This window comes from Canis lupus, chromosome 29 (genome assembly GCF_048164855.1).
Source record: "Canis lupus baileyi chromosome 29, mCanLup2.hap1, whole genome shotgun sequence".
NCBI classification, from domain to species: domain Eukaryota; kingdom Metazoa; phylum Chordata; class Mammalia; order Carnivora; family Canidae; genus Canis; species Canis lupus.
In genome coordinates this window covers 9,321,568-9,341,667 of record NC_132866.1, presented here as the reverse complement: position 1 = coordinate 9,341,667, position 20,100 = coordinate 9,321,568, and the positions used below count along the sequence as shown (strand labels likewise).

Genomic DNA, 20,100 nt, shown 5'->3' with positions numbered 1-20,100 from the left:
GGTGGGGTTCACTCCCGGCGGGGGCTGGTGGCTGGACCGCAGCAAGGGCTGCATTTCTCTTCCACTGAGGGCTCCCCGACTGTTCCCAATAGTGACACAGTCACGGGGGTGCCTGGAGCCCAGCCTGGAAACACAGGACGTGTGGCTCTGGGCTGGACTGTGTCTCAGGAGGTTTCCACAGTTTCCAAGGGCCTCTGTACAGTCTCAGGGCAGAGGCGTGTGGTTAAGACTCACCTTCCGTGGGGACCTCAAAGGAGTGGCTGCAGTATGTTCCTGGGCTACCAGAAAGCTCTTGCCCCCTTGGAGAGGGCCGTTTGAGATCGGCTGTTGAAGCAGGTCAGCATCAGAGCAAAGCCGCACCTGCCTTTGAATGGACTCATCCCATCGGATCCCTGTACTTAGAGCATGGACGGTGTTGCGTGATCGTTGGTGCCAGGCGAGCATGTGGTTGGCTTCCCTTGCTTCAGGGCCCGGGCAGGGTGTGGTGTGAGGGACACCTGAAGTCGTCTTGCACCTGCCCCTGCCTCTGCCTCTCTCCTCGACGCCTTGTATCCACAGCACCCCCTTCATTTAGCATCCTCTAAATAATGCTAGCGACCCTATTCAAGTAGGATTGCTTCACCCCTCCTGGTGGCATTTCTCAAAAAAAGCCACCAAAGAGCTCACCCTGGACCATCCTTTTGTGTCCATATCCTTCAGAGGCAAATAAAAGAAAGAGAACCAATACTAATTAAGCCTCTAGTGCGTGCTGGTCACTGTGCTAGGGAGCTTTACGTTCTGACCCCATTCCATCCTCAGAGAGCGAGCGAGAGATGTTCACATTGTAGAGATAAGGACACCAAGGCTCAGAAAGGTGGTGTAACTTGCTCAAGGTCACAGCTAGAGCTGGGATGTGTGCTTCGATTATTCGTCTCCCAAGTCGTTTTGCTCACTGCTTTAGATAATTGCAGGGGGCCCCGGGAGCCCCGGGGGGGCCCTATACCCTGAAAAGCCCAAAGCCCCTTCTGATTGGCTTCATTTCCAACAGCAGGGAGATTTCAGCAACCGTTTCTTTCTTTTTTTTTTTTTTTGTTTTCTTCACTTTCAGAATAAAGAGATAGAAGAACTCACCAAGATTTGTGATGAACTGATTGCCAAAATGGGGAAAAGCTAACTTTGAACCAAATGTTTGGACTTGACCATTGCGTGCAATATGACCGTCGGCACACTGCTGTCCTTCTAGTTACGTGGACAGATTCTGTTCTCACTTTTTCGTATGCACTACTGTATTTTCTTTCTAAATAACGTTGATTTGATTGTATGCAGTACTAAGGAGACTGTCAGAATTTCTTGCTATTGGTTTGCATTTTCTTAGTATAAATTCATAGCAAGTTGACCTCAGAGTTCCTGTATCAGGGAGATTGTCTGATTCTCTACATAAAAGACAAATCGCTGACCTTGGCCTTGCCCTTTGTACATGAGTTCCCAGGGTGAGCGGCTTTTGGATTTAATATGAACATGTACAGCTTGCACAGGGACTCTTGCCTTAAGGAATGTAAACTTGATCTGCATTTGCTGATTTGTTTTAAAAAAAAATGCATGTTTCAAATAAAATCCTCTATTGTAAATAAATTTTTTTTCTTTGGATCTTGGCAATACGTGTGGCTCTGATTTATTTTCTGGGAAGGGCTGAGTCTTTTCTTGCCTTTGTTAAAATCCTATCAGATCTGGCCCTTCACCTCTTCTCTCTCTGGCTCCGTCTTTTGTCTATAGACGTCAAGAACATTTCCTGCGTTATCGTGGCTGTTGGTAAGATGGAAGCTAATGAAAAGTATATTGACTTCTTTAAACGATTGAGTGTTTCGAATTCAAACAGATTTTGTTTTTACAAGGCCTCTCTGAGCTTTGGCGGGAAAATCTATTTCCCTTTCCTGGCTTGAGGAAGTAGCAGGCTGTCCCTCTTCCTACGCGTTCCCTTATTGTGTGACAATCAACCCTGAAACATCGCCCAGTTCCCTCTAAAGGACCAGGCACGGGCGAGCGGTGACCGTGGGAGACAGGCAGTGGGGCCGCTTTGGAGGGGAAATGGGGATGTGCCCGCCGGTAGATGCCTTAACTGCTCCTGGCCTTCTCAGGGCCCCCAGGCCCAAGGGTGGGCATACGGGGTGGGTGGCCAGTGAGAGGGTGGGAGGTGTCTTCGTGCCCTAGGGCTGCTGCCACAACATCACACACTCAGCAGCTTAAAACAACAGAGGTTTTTTGCTCTCACAGTTCTGGAGGCCAGAAGTCCCAAATCAGAGGGTCGGTGGGCTTGCACCCCACTGAGGCCCAGAGGTAGCACCTGTTCCTTGCCTCTCTCGCAGCTTCTGGATAGTGGCCGGCGATCCCTGGCGTCCCTGGGCTGGTGGCTGCGTCACTCGAGTCTCCTCTATGTCTCAGCTCCCTTCTCTCTCTCTCTCTCTTTCTCATAAGGACACCACTCTTTGAATGTCAGGCCCACTTGAAAATCCAGGATATTCTCCATGTTCCCAGTTACATCTACAAAGACTCTGTTTCCAAATAAGGCACACTCTCAGCTAGTGGTGTTAGGCTATGGAGGCGTTTTTTGTGGGGGCCTGAGTGTGCCGGTGGGGTGTGGGGTGTGCTGTGTGCGCTTGGAAAGCAGCCCCGAGCCCCTGGTGGCCCTCCACTCGGGTGCCCCTCCCCCCTGCCCAATTAGGACACCCCCCTGCCCCCCTAATGCCTGATGGAGCAGGGACCCCACAGGGAAGGAAAGACGAAACCCGCCTCCCTGGAAGACAGTCCCAGCCTCTAGTCCCACCGTCAGCCCCACCTGACTGGGACCCTAAGACAGGCCAGGGGTCGGCCTCCTCGCACTGCCCAGCCAGCCACCTCCACTGGGTCCCGCCTCCCAGGGTCCCCTCTGTGGGGCTCTGCCCTGCCCCCTCACCCCAGTGCTTACTTGTCCAGACCAAACCCCTCCTCTACCCTCCCTCCAGACTCTGATCTCAGCTGTGTTCTCGGAACAGCCCAGCCCCTAGATCTTGAAAGTTCCTACTTTTCTTACTGCCTAAGTAAAATATTTCTGGGGGAGCCTGAACGGCTCAGTTGGTTGAGCTGCCTCTTGATTCCGGCTCAGGTCATGATCTCGGTCATGGGATCGAGCCCCAGGTCTGGTGCCCACTCAGTGCTGAGTCTGCTTGAGACTCTCTTTCTCCCTCTCCCACTTTCCCTTCCCCCATTCCGCTCCCATGCACACCCTCTGTCTCAAATAAATCAATCTTGAAAAAAAATTTCCATCACTAAGAAGTCTGGAAATACAGGTAAGAAAAAAAATAAGCCCATAATCCCCAAACCAAGAAATAATAATTGTTAATGTTTTTATATTTATTTTTCTATGCTTTTTTTCTCAGTGTATTAAATATTTATTACTTTAGAAAAGCGGGATTGTTTAGAGTTTTGCAAGGCCCCTGCATACCTTTTTGTAAACCTTTTTTTCATGTGATACTATAGTGTAGCCCTCATGTGACGTGAACTTTTCTATCAATAAATACAGCTCTTTGTCACCATTTCGAATGGCTGCATGTGTTCCGTGATTGCAAAATGTATTTAAGCAACCGCCCACTGATGACCATTTATATGGTGTTCAATGTTGTGCCGTTATTATGCACGCACATTGCATTGTGTTTCCTTATGCATATAAATTTATGAACATGAGTTTTCCTTGGGCTGGATTTTTAAAGTGGGTAACCTGGGTGGATGCTGTCACGACTCCAGCCGAAGGCCGCCAGGAACACCCGTGTTGAGCTAGCTGGCTCAATGAGCAAGCGGCTCGTTGCAGTGAGGGGGGACAGCCGGCAGGAGGGGCTGTGGGGGCAGCGTGGTAAGGGAGTGTGCGGAGGCAGGTGGTGTAGGATTTGGACCTGGGTCCGAAGCTGCTGGGGAAGATGCAAGGAAGCAGGGCTTTGTTCCACGTCGGATGCTCTCAGGGCAGAGACGGTTCTCAGGTTGGGTATCTCCGTACATCGTATCTAGACTAAGGCAAAGCTGTAATTGGTAAAGAAGCAATAGTTGCTCATATATATTAGCCGGGATGAAAGGATATATTCGGGCTTTTTTGTGGCATGGATCATATTCATGTTCTGTGTTTAGGCTGGTTCTGGCATGGTCTTGTTTCAGCCTCGATCCGTCACAGCGAGCCTCGTCTGACACTGATTTTCTTCAAAACTGTGCTCAACTGGAGAACAGCAAAGCCTAGCAGGAGAGCCAGACCAGCTCCTGGAGCTCACAAGCTGTTTTTCTCCTTCTTGAAGGTCAGACACCTTTTTAAAGCTTGGGAAACCCATCACCAAATAGGCCTTCACTGAGGTTGTACTCAAATCTACCCCTCCCCCCCCCCCCCCCACCGCCACGCACACACTCAGTACACACACATACACAGGATATTACCTTCGAGGCATAGAGCTGTCGCTGGCCTACTCCGCCTTTGACCGGGCCTAGCCTGGGAAGCCCCGGCCCACCTTTGCACTAGGCTACCTTGCTAGATCTATCCACAGGTCCGCTGTGCAGAGTCCCTGGCCTTGGGAACCCCTCTGGGTTGAGAGCAGCGTCTCTGGGTCCTGCATTCCCTTTACATAATGCCACACATGCTTGCAAACGTTCGCCCACGTGATGGTGGCTAAGGACGATTTAAATGGCTCTGCCTTGTGAGTGAGTGGGAGGAGCACGGAAAGCTAGCACCTGACCTACCATCCAAAGCTCCCCCTGCAACCGGCATTACAAACTTCAAGATTCTCAGCAGCTCTCAGAAGTTCGGTTTTGCCAAGTTCGGTTTTTCTGTTGAAATCCCAAGGTTCAAACATCATTTTCTTTTCTTTTCTTTTTTTCTGGCTCAGCGTTTCCTTAGGGCTCTGGAGTTAAAGTTGACGTGGCTGAGATCTGAAGCTTACTAACGAAGACCGAGTGGATGAGAGAGAGAGAAAAGAAGGAGGTGGTCACTGATGACTGGGATGGGGGAGTCAGTGGAGGGAGGCTCTTTCTCTTTCAAGGTTCGGGCTCAGCCCTTCTGGTGTGAGATCGGAGGGGCCCAAGGCCCTGCCAGGAGCACCCTACCCCCCACCCCACCCATTTCAGGCAGTGAGAGAAGTGCTCAGCGGTGTGTGGGGAACAGGGGATGGAGGTGACTGGCCCGACTAGGGGCTCAAGCTCCCTGACAGTGCTTCTTACACTTAATTTTCAGCCCTAGCAGGATGCTCAGATTTTCTAGCTAAGCCTCTCTGCTTTCTAGGACATTCCATCTGAGAAATTGAACAAGGAAGGGTGAGTGTTCCTACAAGAGCAGGGTGGAGGTGTGTGCACGGGCAGGGAAGGGATTGGAAGGAAGAAGCCTGTCGACATTTGAGGCCCAGGGGGCTCCCTCGGGGTTTGCACTCCCAACCTTGAAACAATCTGGTGAATAGGAGCTATTTTTATTTCTATTTTACAAGAAGAAAACAGACGCTCAGAGAAGTTTAAAACGTGCAGATAGGGCCGAGGCGCTCAGCCGGGAGATGGGGCAGCCAGGACTGGGCCTCGGGGCTTCAGGGTCAGCAAGTTCCCTCGCATTGCTCAGGCTGGCAGCTTCCTTTGTAAGGAAGTCCATCGGAAGGTGGTGGGAGAGAAGGCTCGGGGAAGGGAGTGGGCACCAGGGCCCGCGGTGGTCCTCACACCCATTCTGCCGTTAGGCTGATGGGCAGCCCTGCCTTGAGTCTGGGCTGGCTCTGCTACGTCTTTATGGTCTATGAAAACCCTACTCCTTGTTCCATAGGTGGGAATGGCTATGGGACCCGTGGCACCTCCCCAGGCCGGTGGCAGGACCCGTGACACCTCCCCTGGCCAGGCTCCTGAGTCCCCTAGGAGCCACAGCAGACTACGGAGAATTCACAGGTCTGTCTTTTGGGAGTATTAGGAGCTGGGAAACACAGCTTGGAGACCAAAGCGGGAGGGCTAGACAAAGCCCCTTCCCCCATTCCCACCCTACAGTGCAGTCAGACCACATGGTCATTTCTTCTGTAGGTCCTGACCCCTCTACTGGGGACACCCACCCCTGCCCCACCGTCCGGTCTCCCAGCTAACGTCTGCTCCCTTAAGACTCATTGTTGATGGCACTTCCTCCAAGGAAGCCTCCCTGAACCTCCTGGCCTGGGTCAGTTGTTTTATTATTATTCAGGCACGATGAGGCCAACAGATCATGAGACAAGTGCCATTGAAGACAGTCTTACTCCCAGCTCCCAAGTGGAGAGGGTACGCCTTGCCGGGCAGGATCACGTAGGGAAGCACCAGGGTTGGTCAGAAGGCAGAGGGGCAAGGGGAAGATGTGGGTAAGGAACCTTCATTGTGGTTTCCGAGGGAAGGAACAGATGAAGGGGATAAATAGACTTAGGACCCACTGGTTTGCATCATTTCAGTAGGCTCTGGGCTGGAGGGTTCTCTGTAGTTGTTTGGTACTTGGCCCTGGGGTGATCAGGGTTGGGGGGACGGTGTACCTGAGTGTGAAAGCCAATAAAAGAAGTGATGGGGAGGGACACCTGGGTGGCTCAGTGGTTGAGCTTCTGCCTTTGGCTCAGGTCGTGATCCTGGGGTCCTGGGATCGAGTCTCGTTTTGGGCTCCCTGCATGGAGCCTGCTTCTCCCTCTGCCTACGTCTCTGCCTCTCTGTGTCTCTCATGAATAAATAAAATCTTAAAAAAAAAAAGTGATGGGGATATGGGCTCTGGGTTAGTTTGGTTTGAAAATGAAAACTCACTAATGGGCAAGTGCTTTACTAGCTCTAGGAGTTGGCTAACCCTGAGAAGGACACACAGTCCCTTCCAGGTCAGTAAGACCTCAAGACGTCAAAGCATAAGAATAAAAAGACATGCTCCCTGAAGTTGGTTACCCCTCCTGTGAATTCTTGGAGCTGACTGCGCTGGACTCTTGTCCACCACCCGGTACCCTGAGAGCCTCATAAGGGCAGAGGTAAACCTCCAAAAGCGAAGCGCCAACACACAAAAGATGAATTTCAGGTGCAGCTCACAAATGACTCTTATATTTTATTTTTTATAAGATTTTACTTATGTATTCATGAGAGAGGCAGAGGCACAGGCAGAGGGAGAAGCAGGCTCCCTGTGGGGAGCCTGATGTGGGACTCGATCCCAGGACCCCAGGATCACGATCTGAACTGAAAGCGAATGCTCAACCACTTGAGCCACCCAGGTGCCCCATAAATGACTCTTTTAAGATAGTCATATAGTTACTGTAATGTATTTTAGAAGTAAACCAGCATATCAAAATGTTATTTCATTGATAAAATAAGTTTCAAGTGATTGCTGAGTAAATAACATTCCGGATGCCATGAGGCAATGACATTGCACGGGTGGCACTGATCCTCCACTTTGTCCCATTGTATCCCCAACCCCGCAGCACAAGCTTGAGGCTCAAACTTTGTTTAAATGCGTGAATGGAGAAGCCCTAGGCTTGCAGTTTGTCATCACCGCACCCCCCCATCCCTGGCTGTACCAACCTGGAAGTGTGAGAATGATGGGATGAGCAGGGCCGGAGCTGGGGAGTTGTTTTGCATGAGCTCTGTTGCACAGATGAGAAACTGAGCCCAGAGCCAGAGAGAAGGCTGCCCTGAGGTCACACAGCAAGTCAGTGGCCAGGGTCCGACCCAGTCCAGGGCTCCTCACTCAGCACTGAGACTGCCCCACTCCCAGCCACATAGGACTCAGTTCAAGAGCAGAACCCACTCTGCTTCTTGGGGGGAAGCCCCTCTCTGTCTTCTGGCTCATGCACTACCTCAGCCAGAGGCTTCATCTACAGGTGCGTCCCGCCGCCCAGCAGCAGCCTGGACCCTGGTGCACAGACAGCCACCCACCCCGGGGGGATCCTGATTTGGGCACTCACAGGAGCCTCCCACTGCGGACACACTGTGTCCTGGGCCCTGAGTCTTTTAAAATGAGGGTCCTTAGAGCCAGCACTCAGGTTCTGAGACCAGGACCCTCCAAACTGCCAGGACCTCAGGCCTCTGAGCCTGCCTTCCACTCAGGCAGGTTAAGGTTATATCTAAGGTCACACACAGCTTGTCAGTGCCAGACCCAGGGTCAGAATTGGGTATTCTTTCCTAGGGACCCCACTTTCTCCCCATATGGGTAACTGGATGAAGTGGGCTGAAATGGGCTCTCTGGGAAGCTACGAAGCGATTTGTCCCTGGAATGTTCAAGAAGATGGACATCCCAACCAGAATCCTCCTGTAACTGGCATGGGAGATTTTGGTGCAAGGTGGTTCTAGCTGAGAGCTGCGCTCAATGGGGTTTGGTGTCTGGGCCACAGAAGAAGGCCTTTGCTCTGGGGAATGTATGGCTTGGCTGGGCCCATGGGGCATATATCCTGGCCCCCTGGGCACCACCACGAAAAGGCTTTTAGGGAAACGTGCTGGGAGCCATTTCCATGTATCTGTGTTTGTAATCGTTGCCTGTGCCTAATAGCTCAGCGCCCCAGAGTTGTATGGGGGATGTACGTGCAGAGGGCTTTGGGGATGAGCTGAAGGTCCAGATCCCTGAAGTCAGATCCTACAGGGAGTGATGGACACAGCCAAGGCCAAGGCCCGGCCTAGGGACCCTGGGGAACATGGCACCCTGGGATGCTTCCCCCGAGTGGCCGCTAGATGGCGCCCAAGGGCCAGCTCTCACCTGGGCCCCAGAAGCGGGGCCTGGAGGGTGTTGCTGGGCTTGCCTGTGATGGACAGGATGGTCCAGGACAAGGTATTTCAGACTCGTTAACTGAAACCGTACATGGGGACCTATATTCCTGGGACAAGTAGCTGAGAAAAGTTGGGGGTGGAGGGAAGGGAGCAGGAATCTGCCCATCTGCTGAGATGGGATTGTGACCCACAAGAAACAGATACACACATACGTGAACACGTGTGTATGCACACACACACACACACACACGCACCGTGCTATCCACGTGCAAAGGCAGAGCAGTGGGTAGGGACTGGTTCGTCCAATTGTCCCAGGCAAGAGACATCTTTTGAGCACTTCCTCAGGGCTGAGTGTGGTTGTTGGGTCCCGTGGGATGCAGGGATGGGCAAGCCACCATAGAACAGCCCACAGAAGCCAGCTACTCCTCCAAGCAGAATGTGGGTGTCCGAAAAGGTAGAGTCACAGATCGGAGGGTGAGGAGGGAGGGACGTTTAAAGATACCTCCTATTCATGGAGTGTTTTAGAGTTTCTAGAATCAGCTACAAGTAGGCAGAGCACTTGCTTTCCTGTTTCACTTTATAGCTTATATGAGTCAGGGAAGGCTGCACATAAAGAGCCTGGAGAAAGCCCATCTCGGGTCCTATGGGCTACACTGACCCCCAGCTGCTCTGACCGTGGCTGGCACCCCGGGGTGGAGGGCCAAGACTTTGATGGGCCGGGATTTCCCAAACATGATGCATGTAGCCCCACCTCCTAGTGTGGGGCCTGGGCTCTGCAGACCAGGTCACTGAGTCACTGTCTGTGGCCCCCAGAATGAATGCTTTTGACTTTTAGGCGGTTCTTAGTTCCCGGAGACAACTGGTCAAAAATCATCTATTGCCGAACTCAATCATCAGGCGTGGTATTAATAACATAAAACTCTCCCATTCTTATTTAAATGTTTTTGTCAAGACATTTCTGAGCAGCTGAGCTAGAAATAGAGCACCCCAGAATGCCAAACCCGGCAGGGATCTGAGGGGCCTTCCAGTGCAGTCTTCTCATTTGGCAGGTGAGGCCTGGGGACTTGAGGCTGGACTCTCAGGGAGGCCCCTGTGGATATTCCAGATTACCCCAGGAGCCGTAAAGAAACGTGGCGCCACGTAGCAACAGGGATGGCACGGGTCCCCAGAGGAGGGAGGCCTGTGAGATGCCCCCGTGCCCACAGCCCCTGGTGAGCACCTCCACCCCAGCCCCCAGCCAGGCCGAGACAGACCTGGAACAGGAAGTGCTCAGAACCTTTCCTGATGTTGCCGTGGTGCCCACAATCCAGAGACCAAGGGCAAGCTCCCCCGCCAAAACACCTTGGTCCCGAAGGAGAAAAGGGTGAGCCCCAGGTGACATGAGCTGGATTCAAAGTCAGAACGTGAACAGCCTGCCGTGATCCTGTACCTCAGAGACCTATACAACCAGAGTGCCTCTGTTCTAGAAGCTTCTCCTATAAACGTACATGTGGTGGCGAGGGGACTTCAGGGCAGTAAGTGTGGCTGGTGCTCTTCACCCACTTTAGAGCCAGAGGAGGATCCCTAGGGACCTGCCTGGGTAGAGAGAGGCTTCAGGGGCTCCAGGCTGGGAGGCACGTGGAGGCAGGTAGCAAATTCTACGACCAACCTACTTACAGACCTCCTTCGGTTCCCATGCCTTGGGAAAGGGGCCAAGAATTGTGGGTTATGGCCCATCTGGCTTTTCCTGAACCACTTTCCTAGCACAAGAGCAGAGAATTGTCAGTCCCCTGATGGGCTTTAAAAAGTCATAGATTCTCTCGATTCAATGAATAACTCACCCTTGGAAGTTGACTCATTATTACTTTTATGGCAAAATACAGAATCTTCAGGCCAATCTCCTGTTTTGAAGAGCCCTTCTGGAAAGTCTTTGAGACTGTACACCTTACCTCTTCTGTCTTCCAGGTGTTTCCCACCCCCCGCCCCTGTATGTAATCACCACCAACCACTGTTTGTGAAAATGCTGCATCCGGTAAGTAGAGCAATTTCGTCAGGCAGAAGGCAGTGGTGAAGAGCAGAAGCACCTGCTTACAGCTCTGTCACCTTATTTCCGCAAGGGATGGGTCGGGCATCACTCAGGTCCCCCATCTTTTTTGGGTGACCCTTCCGTCAGAGCAGCCCTGCTGTCAGAGCCGACCCCATTCACAGGGCTGCAGCTAGATTCACAATCTGCAGTGTCGATCGCCCGCATATTCCAGGCCCTAGAGCGTAGTTCCCAGACTTCATCTTCTCATTTTAACATCCTCACCATCGCCATCGCCGTCATCATATGATGATCGAAAGGCTCAAAAGGTTAAATGACTCGCTCAAGGCCATACAACCCGTTAGTGGCGATAACAAGATTTGACTTCAATTCCCTGTTCCCTGGCCCCTGGGCTCCCCACCACCCTGCGGGTGACTGGCATCACTCCGGAACAACTGCACCCATTCCTATGGGTCCCTCATGGTACCTTCCCCGGTTAGCTTTCCTCGAGCCACCACATCTGAGGCTTACATCCATGCTGACTATCCTGCTGAAGCCCCAGGACCTCAAGCAGATACCTAAGTAAAAGGCCCTGCCCGGTGGCCCCGCTGTCCATTCCTGAGTATAGACCCAAAAGAATTGAAAACGCGTGTTCAACCCAAAACTTGCACACAAACGTTCGTAGCAGCATTTTTCACAATCACCGAAAGGTGGAAAGGGCACAAGTGGCCATCAAGTGACGCACGAATAAAGAAAACGTGGTCTCTCCACACAGTGGAATATTATTCGGCAATAAGAGGGAATGAAGTTCTGACACCTGCTACTGCAGGGATGAGCGTGGGAAACTTTATGCCAAGTGAAAGAAGCCAAGCCTAAAAGCCCACGTACTGTATGATTCCATTTATATAAACATCCAGAATAGCAAATCCATAGAAGCCGAAAGCAGATTGCTGGCTGCCAGGGGCTGGGGGAGGGGAATTAGGAGTGATGGCTTAAGGAATCTAAGGTTTCCTTTGGGGGGAATGAAAATGCCCTGAACTGGACGGTGGTGATAGCTGTGCAACCTCATAAATGTACCAAATGCCACTAAATCACATGCGATAAAGTGGTGAATGTCATGTTTTGTGTGTTTTACCACAATAAAAGGGAACAACAGATCTCTACCTAGGATCTCCTCAGTTTGGTATCTCTCTGAATCCCAAGTGAGGATAAGCATGTAAAGAAGAGACTCTTGAAATATCATCTTGGCCCCACTCGTGGGGTCTTCAGAACCACCTGCAAAGAAACCATCTTTCTCCCTGACCTTTTACCTCTGGTACCTTCTGTCCCAGATCCTAAGTTCCAAATTTCCTTGAACCCCTTTGTCTACTGAATATGATATTTGCCTTGAGAAGATGGTTCCTGAGAATTACTGGCCATGTTTGAAAATCAACCAGTATTTAATTTAATTTTTTTCTTAAAGATTTTATTTATTTATTCCTAAGAGACACACAGAGAGAGGCAGAGACACAGGCAGAGGGAGAAGCAGGCTCCATGCAGGGAGCCCGATGCGGGACTCGATCCTAGGACCCCGGGATCACACTCTGAGCCAAAGGCTCAACCACTGAGCCACCCAGGCGCCCCCAATCTGTTTTAAAATGTATCTTGATTTCCTTTCTCTTGTACACTTCGGAAAAGCTGGCCTTTGGACGATGTTAAGAAAGGATTCTCTCCCTTCCTTGCTTCCCAAGTGGTACAGAGGTCGGCTGGAACGCCGGATGGTTGGCTCGACCAACCGGTGGCGTTTCCCCAGGGAGCCTTTCTCCGGGGACCTGCTGGGACTCTCCCAGATGTGCAAGGCTCTGAACGTGGATTTTGAAGAAGTTCTGAAGGACCCAGACAGGTAGGGAGGTCCAAGGCCTATGGCCTGGGATGCGCCTCCGTGGAACCACATTTCTGGGTAGTGTCCCATGGTGGGGCTGCTCTACCTGGGCAGATGGGCTGCTCTGGGCCTCCGTCAGGACCAGCCTTCAGGGATGGACAGCCTCGGTGTGACCACTTCCCCTGAGGATGTCTGTGTGTGTGATAAAAGTATAGACAGAGACTGGCCTTTTTTTTTTTTTTTTTTTTTTTTAAGATTTTATCCATTTATTCATGAGAGTCATAGAGAGAGAGGCAGAGACACAGGCAGAGGGAGAAGCAGACTCTCTGCAAGGAGCCTGATGTGGGATTCGATCCCAGAACTCCTGGATCACGTCCTGAGCCGAAGGCAGGCCCTCAACCACTGAGCCAGCCAGGTGCCCCATCCTTTTTTTTTTTTTTTTTCCCTAGATTTTTCCTTTATATTGGGAACTTTGGCCCTAACAGGATTCTGTTATATTTATCAACTGATTTATTGACGAAGAAAACTTAGAGTCCTGGCTTAGAGTCCGACCCTATCTCATAAATTCGTATTTCCACGCCAGTCACTTGGCTCCCCATGTGTGAGAAGCTGGCTCCCCCCTCATCCCCAAGGAACTCTAACAGCAGGCTTAGAGCAGCACTTCTCCATGTGGCAAGTGCTTTCTGGCCTCTCCTGGGACGTAGAGCTGGACCCTATCGCAGGAGGGGTAATTCACTTCCCTGGTGCCACAGCCCTCCCTGGCCTGGCAATACCGGCCCTGTGGGCACAGGATCGAGTCTAGCTGAGCACGACCTGTGCCCCTGGACGGTGCTCACCACCAAAGAGCTCCTTGCTCCCTGTTTGCTGGGCCAGCAGCCGAATCTTTCCCATCTAGACCCCCTGGCCAGCCCTGCTCCAACACCCTGCCCCCTCACAGGTGACTCTGTTACACACATTGGGATAAATCACATCCATCTGGGTTTGCTGCCTCAATTCTCTGATGCTTGCAGGGGAGAAAAATTGAGTGCTGTGAGTTGCTGTTTTGGGCATCAGCCTTCAACTCTCTTGAACGGATTTTATATTTATTTTATATTTTGTTTGGTTAGGACCTTGAAGAAGTCTTAGGGTTAAAACTCACTGGGCCAGGACTATGCTGGATGCAGGCCCTGGAGTGGGGCCTGGGAATAGAAGCCAACTGACCCGGAAAGCTGACGAGGGTGGCTGGGCAGGAGGAGCAGAAGTCTCCAGGACTCGGTCTGCGTGATCGCTGAGCAAGGCCAGGGGTGGTGGCCTGAGAGCAGGGCACAGAAACCTGAGGGATGGTGGCAGGTGTTCTGGGTTTCAGGTTCAAGCCAGTGGCTAAACCTCTCTGAGCCTCAGTTTCCTCACCTGTGAAACGATGATAACAGCATCTTTTTTGAAAAGTCATCTTGAGGATTAAATCAGTACCTTGGAAATGCTTAGCACTGTGTCTAGCAGACAGTAGAGGATCTTTCAGTGGAGCTTCTATTAGCCTGAGCAACAGTTTAGCTGTCGGTGCCAGTGATTTCATTTTGGGGAGTGCCAGGCCTGTGCTCTGCCAGCCAACAACCCCATTTTACACTCTTCCTTTTGCCACCTTCCCTCAAATTGTCAAGGCACATTGCCTGCAACACAGCAGTGACACAGCGTGCCTCTGTCCTCGGGGATGCTAGGAAGCTGCCCAGAGGCCAGCGGGGGCAAGGAGGCACTGTGGGGAGGCTGATCCCTCGTGTTCGTGGCAGCCAGCGGATCGAGGCTCAGCTCAGCCGGGCAGTGGGGCTCTTCTCCACGAGCTCTCATCCTCCTCCTGAGACAATGGACCTACTCGGGCATGTTCTGGTGGGTGCTGGGGATGGCAGGGACACGAGGCAAGCCCAGGTGCACAAGCGCTTTCCAAACCTTCAGCCACACCACATCCACCGACATCAAGGCAAGCCACATGGCCAAAGCCAAGGGCCAGGAAATCAAACTGGCGTTTTGCGAGTATTAAACCAAAAGCCCTTTGGATGGTTTGCTGCAGGAAGGCCTTACGTCCATAAGACAAATAGAGAATTTCTCCCTCTTCCCTCTTTTCTCTCCATAATGGGTCATGACTAGGGGGACCGAGTCCCCAGCCTAATAGTGTGCTCCTAGTATTCTCACGTGCCACTTTAGCCCAGGCTGTCTAGGCCCAAAGAGTGAAGAGGACAGCTCACAGATGCCATCTATTCCCTTAACTTTTCCAGTGGCTCTAAAATAAACCTAGCCCTTGGAATCTGCAGAGCCCACACGATAAGTGGTATATCTTGGCAAGGACCCATGACACCAGGAGAAGGCAATGTGGTCACTTCTGTTGTCTGGCTCAGCCGATGACAGTGATGTTTGTGAGGGTAGTGAGCTCATAGGCATTGCCCATAGTTTCCAAAGTCCATTACTCCATTTTGAGATCACAGTCTGAACCCCTGACCTTGGCCAGCTTTTCCCAGACGTGTGAACCAAGCCACCAGAAGGATTGAGGCTAGCTTGGGTCAGATCCACTACCGTTGGATAAATACTTCAAGCTCTCACTGCCTTCCTGGGGCTGAGTCACTAGTAGCCACTATCCCTACTTGGAAAGGGCAGCATGTGGTTAATGTTATTCTGGATATAGGTGCCCCCACCCAAGCCCCCCTCTCTGAACCCTGGTCATGAGGGTTCTTGGAACCATTGGAAAACAGCATGGCAAAAGTGACACGGACCAGATGTGGTCATCAAGTGGCCTTTGGCTAGTTGACTTTCTTGGGATGACTGTCTTCAAGCTGTGAATATGTGACTCAAACTTTGTTTCACATCCTCGCTCAACAGGATGAATGTAGTTAGTTCACAGAAAGATACCTTATCTTTGTCATCCGCCAATCATTGAATGGATATTTATTGAGCACTTGCATGGTGGCCATGCCAGGGTTCCAGCAGCGAATAAATGTTGAATCTGTCTTTGTGGAATGCAGAGCTTAGAGCAGAGGCGATCACAAGACACTATAGAGGAATTTTTTTTTTTTTTTAAGATTTAATTTATCCATGAGAGACACACACAGAGGCAAAGACAAAGGCAGAGGGAGAAGCAGACTCCCTATGGGGAGCCCTATGCAGGACTCGATCCCAGGACCTTGGGATCATGCCCTGAGGCAAAGGCAGATGCTCAACCGCTGAGCCACCCAGGTGTCCTGATATAGCAGGAGTTCTAAGGGGGGCAATTCCAGGGCGGTGAGTGGAAGGACCACCTGCTCAATCTCCCCAGTGAAAGGAACAGCTAAGCTTACCTAGGAGGATGAGGAGGAGCTCATCAAGTGAAGAGGTCAGGAGGAGAGCACTTGGGGCCCAGGATGCTGTATGGCCAAGAGAATGGAAGCAAGAGACAGTGGGTTCAGGCGGTTGAGAAGGGCCGGAGCAGGGAGTGTAGAGCTGAGCCATGCTGAGGAGTGGGGGCTTCCCTCCAGAGCACTGGGGAGACACTGAAGGATTCTCAGCAGGAGAGACGCGAGAGCAGATGTGTGTTTTACGTGGTTCTCAGGCTGCAGCATCCCATGTGCATCTGAGGGGAGCTCCCCAGAGACTGGAGGAGATAATGATGGGTTGGATGAAGCTCGCAGCAGTAAGGGGAAAGGAGACCTGATATTTGTCAGATCTTGGCACTTGATCAGATGTGACAATAGTCAGTGTGCTGGCCTGGGCAACTGCAGGCTGGTGGGGCCATTTGCTGGAGAAAGAGCAGGGTTGGTTTGGGATAAAATCTGAGTTTCGCTCTTGGACACATTGAGAATGGGGCATGCGTGACCCCAACACAGAAGTACTCGTGAGTAACTTCCCAGAAATGCCCAGAATCTTCTCTTCCTTTCTCCAGCAGGTGTTTATGGAGCATCTACTATATGCTAGACATTGTTTTAGACATTCACGAGAGAGGAGTCATTCAGGCATCCTGATATAACCCCCAATACCTTCTTGGTAAAGGCTACCCACAAACCAAAAACAGAAATCGATGTTTTGAGCCAGCCACCAGACAGAGCCTATCATTAGTCACATCAGCAGACGAATGGTGACCCAAGGAAACTCCCAAGGGGCAAGATGTGATGGGATAGATTAATGGATGCTTCAGGGACACTTACACTGGAATAACACATGTTGCAGTTGAGAAAAGGTCATTATTAACTCCTGAATTTTTTGTTTGTATTTTCCCTTGAGGTTATATGTTTCACAAATCCAGAAAATTTTCTCCAGGAACTTGAAGAACAAGACCATCCAGAGTAGGGAAGCAGGTGAGTGCTTGGCACCAGTGGATTCAATCAAATGCCTCCGCACTCAGGGCCAGCCGTGGTTTCCACAGAAGGAAACCAGACGCTAGGCCCAGTCACAGGCCCATAAATTCCAGCTTCTGTCCACTGCACATCATCTAACATCAGATAGGCACTGTGAATATGTCAGACGCACCATGAAATGATGCATGAAACCAGGCTTGGCAAACACATTTTCGTATGCTAACTGGTCATAGTAAAGATAGATATGCTGATGTGAATAAATAGGGTTTGGGTCAGAAGACTAAACAGAAGCCCTGTCAAGCATGGGCAGCTGTTCTCTGTCCATTTTCACTCTAACCAGTCATGAGTTGGACATCACATCTGCACTCGTCCAAGAGGACTTTTCTGGTGTAGAATGAGGAACCAGATGAGGTCTGTCCAACTGGGGAAGGGTGCATTGAACCTCACCAGGCCTGGGCAGGTCAGCTCCTTAAAGGAGATTTTTTTTTCTCAGATTTATTTATTCATTTTAGCGAGGGAGAGGGGAGGGGCTGAGGGAGAGGGAGAGAGAATCCTCAAGCAGACTCCCCCGCTGAGCACAAAACCCGACATGGGGCTTGATCTCATGAGCCTGGGACCATGACCTGAGCTGATACCGAGAGCTGCTCAACTGACTGAGTCACTCAGGTGCCCCCTTAAAGGAGATTTTTTTTCTTTAGATAAGCTGCCTGAGGTCTGAGCAGCCTCCTTCCGCAGGAGACCCTACTGGATTTCTTCTCGCCTTGTGGGCTCTGATTGACTGGAGGCCCTGGGTGGTCTGAGGCCACCTCCTGGCTCGGGAAAAAGACTTCTGGGGCTGGTGTGCTGTCTGCTATGCGTGTGCCACCGTGAAAGCAGACGTGGGTATTCAGTGAGGGGACACGCTTTATCCACAAATCTGCTCCTGCCTAAAATCACCCTAACAGGGTGAGATTCTTTCTAGCCCAGCACAACCAGGCCATCCCATGAGGTGACCCGAGATTTGAGATGCGAGCCCACATTCTGAACCACAGCCCGAAACAGTATCGTGCAGTTGGTGGATGACAGTGTCAATAACAGGAGAGGAAACAGGTGCCCAAGCTCACGCAGTCAAAATAATGGCAAGGCCATTAAGAAGTCGGTGGGACTCGTGGCTCTCAAGGTCCTATCCAGCGCTGAGGTTAAGGGTTTGGGAGGATGGCCGAGCATCGCCCCCTCCCCCCAGGTCTGCACTAACAGGAGTCCAGCCTGCAGAGGCCCCCTGCTCACAGCTTCTCACGCCTCACCTGGCCAGGTATCCTTAGATCCTCCATCTGCCCTCCTGTCAAAGGCTCTCTCTTTTTAATCATCCATGCTATCCAAGGATGAGATAAAGCCCCTCGTATAAAGCCCCTTAGACAGTTTGCAAAAAGCCGCCTTTATTTTGTAATCTTGTTCACACCTATTAGCTGGGTTCTCTGGGGATCCCCATTCCCTCGAGGAAAATAAGGCTCACAATGACTGCCTCCCAGTGACCAGTCTTTGAGCTGCACTTTGCTGTCACCTTTCAGGTGGCCCATAACTAAGCACCAATGCCCAGTAGCTTCAACAGGGGACTGGGCAGCGAGAGCCCTTCCCAGGGGAGATTTGGCAACATCTGGAGACATTGGGGGGTCATCACAACTTAGTGGGGAGGGTGCTACTGGCCTCCCGTGGGTAGAGGTCCGGGATGTCGTTGAGTAACCTACAAGGCACAGGACAGCCCCACCACAGAGAATTATCTGGCCCCCAATATGAACAGGGCCAAGGGTGAGAAATGCTATAACAGGAAGGCATGGTGAGGCCCCCAAGAGTGACCCACCCAGTGTCCTTCCCCATGAAGCCTTTCCAGTCTGCCACCTGGAGGGCCATTCATGTGCCTCTGCAGTCCTATGGTAATGGGTCAGCTGCTCGTGGATACTTACCTCTGTCCGTCTGTAAGTCTGCTTATCGTATCCCCCTGGGATCCAGTCAGTGCCCCGAGGCCCACGCTGTCTGCACTGCTTCGCTCCTGGCCGGCCCAGTGAACCCACCTGCCCACCTGCTCTGAGACTGTGATGGAATGGCAGGTGGGAGGAGCTGATGCATCTCCTGGAAGAGGGGCCGTGAAACCTCTTAACTCATCACCACATTCTCTCCTCAGACGTGATTCTCAAATGTCTGGGCTCCACGTGGGAACTCCACCAGCCCCATCTTTTCCAGTCTGAGACCTTGGCCAAGCTCTACCTGATGGCACTGTCGCAGGGCACCACGAGCCCCAAAAAGGAACTGGAGAGGCTTCTGCAAGGTATTTTCTTCCTGGCACCCAGCGTGGAGCCCCAAATGCCCTCTGGTCTGAGGGTCCCCAGCTTGGCATTTGGTCATCTGTTTGGAGATCAAGGTCACTCAAGGCCTGTGCTGTGTCCTCATCACAGGATCCAACCTCAGTCTCCAGCTCTAACGTGGGAATTATATTTCTCACTATGTTGTTTGATGCCTAGAGGAGGTAAATAGCTGTGAAGTTCTAGAACAATGTCTGGCACATATTGGGCACTCAGTAAATGTCATTTATTTTTCTCATAACAACCCAATCCTGCCCAGCCAGCTGAGATGGAGACTCTACCTACTTCTTTGAGAAGACTGAATGATTGTGTTGGGTCTTCTGATGGGCTTTCTGGAAGGAAGCCATAGCTCTGCTGTCTGGCCCAGGACGCCGGTTAGAGGTTTACATGTATACGTCAATGTTATGTTTCCTTTCCTCTCTCTTTTCTTAACTTCACATTATTCCATAACGTATTTGGGCCACTTCTTTCTTTCCTTTTCTCCTTTTCCAACTCTGGTAATCCCCAGGCTCCTCTCTCTGTCCCTCTCCTGACGCATTGCCTTCTTTGGGCAATACAGGTTGGCGTCGTTTCAGGACGACTCCTAAGCAGGTACCGTGGAAAATGCAAGGTCTCCAAAACCAACCAGCAGGCCAGGCTGGATGGGACTGAATTTCCAGGATGTGGCAGCAAAGCTCTGTTATTTCAGAGCCAGACGGGCTGGCCAGGCCCCCAGCTGCTGCCCCCACCGAGCCTGGAGAGAGGGCCCGGCTGCCAGCCGGAATCAGCCCGGCCACAAGGCCTCTGACTCAGCCCTTCCCCGCTGCGCCGGGAGCTGAGAGCAGGCTGCGGCATCCCCCCAGCCTGGGATGACCCTCATGCTCACTCAGTAGTCTTCTTTGCTTCTTCCAAGCCTTTGTCCGAGTGTCTTTG

At 51.6% G+C, this 20,100-nt stretch overlaps 2 protein-coding genes and 1 long non-coding RNA gene across 24 annotated transcripts in view; all 3 read left to right on the top strand.

Annotated features, from left to right (window-relative positions):
* The window catches only part of TACC2 (transforming acidic coiled-coil containing protein 2), a 213,260-nt gene extending 211,625 nt beyond the window's left edge, over positions 1–1,635 (top strand). For all 19 annotated transcript variants that reach the window (XM_072805034.1, XM_072805046.1, XM_072805045.1 and 16 more), the window contains one exon: positions 1,088–1,635. In XM_072805034.1, coding sequence (XP_072661135.1) covers positions 1,088–1,153 — 66 coding nt within the window. In that variant the 3' untranslated portion in view covers positions 1,154–1,635. The remainder of the gene's footprint in view (positions 1–1,087) is intronic.
* A 2,520-nt stretch (positions 1,636–4,155) lies between these two features.
* Positions 4,156–5,905, top strand: LOC140620531 (uncharacterized). The gene is made up of 3 exons (XR_012020289.1): positions 4,156–4,292; positions 4,875–4,969; positions 5,786–5,905. It is a non-coding gene; the product is annotated as an uncharacterized lncRNA (long non-coding RNA).
* A 4,071-nt stretch (positions 5,906–9,976) lies between these two features.
* BTBD16 (BTB domain containing 16) overlaps positions 9,977–20,100 on the top strand; it is a 54,770-nt gene continuing 44,646 nt past the window's right edge. For 2 of the 4 annotated variants that reach the window (XM_072805031.1, XM_072805029.1), the window contains exons 1-5: positions 9,980–10,211; positions 10,642–10,708; positions 12,430–12,581; positions 16,779–16,852; positions 19,011–19,154. In XM_072805031.1, coding sequence (XP_072661132.1) covers positions 10,697–10,708; positions 12,430–12,581; positions 16,779–16,852; positions 19,011–19,154 — 382 coding nt within the window. In that variant the 5' untranslated portion in view covers positions 9,980–10,211; positions 10,642–10,696. Of the gene's footprint in view, positions 10,212–10,641; positions 10,709–12,429; positions 12,582–16,778; positions 16,853–19,010; positions 19,155–20,100 lie in introns of all 4 variants that reach the window. The other 2 variants (XM_072805032.1, XM_072805028.1) reach the window with 2 other exon arrangements.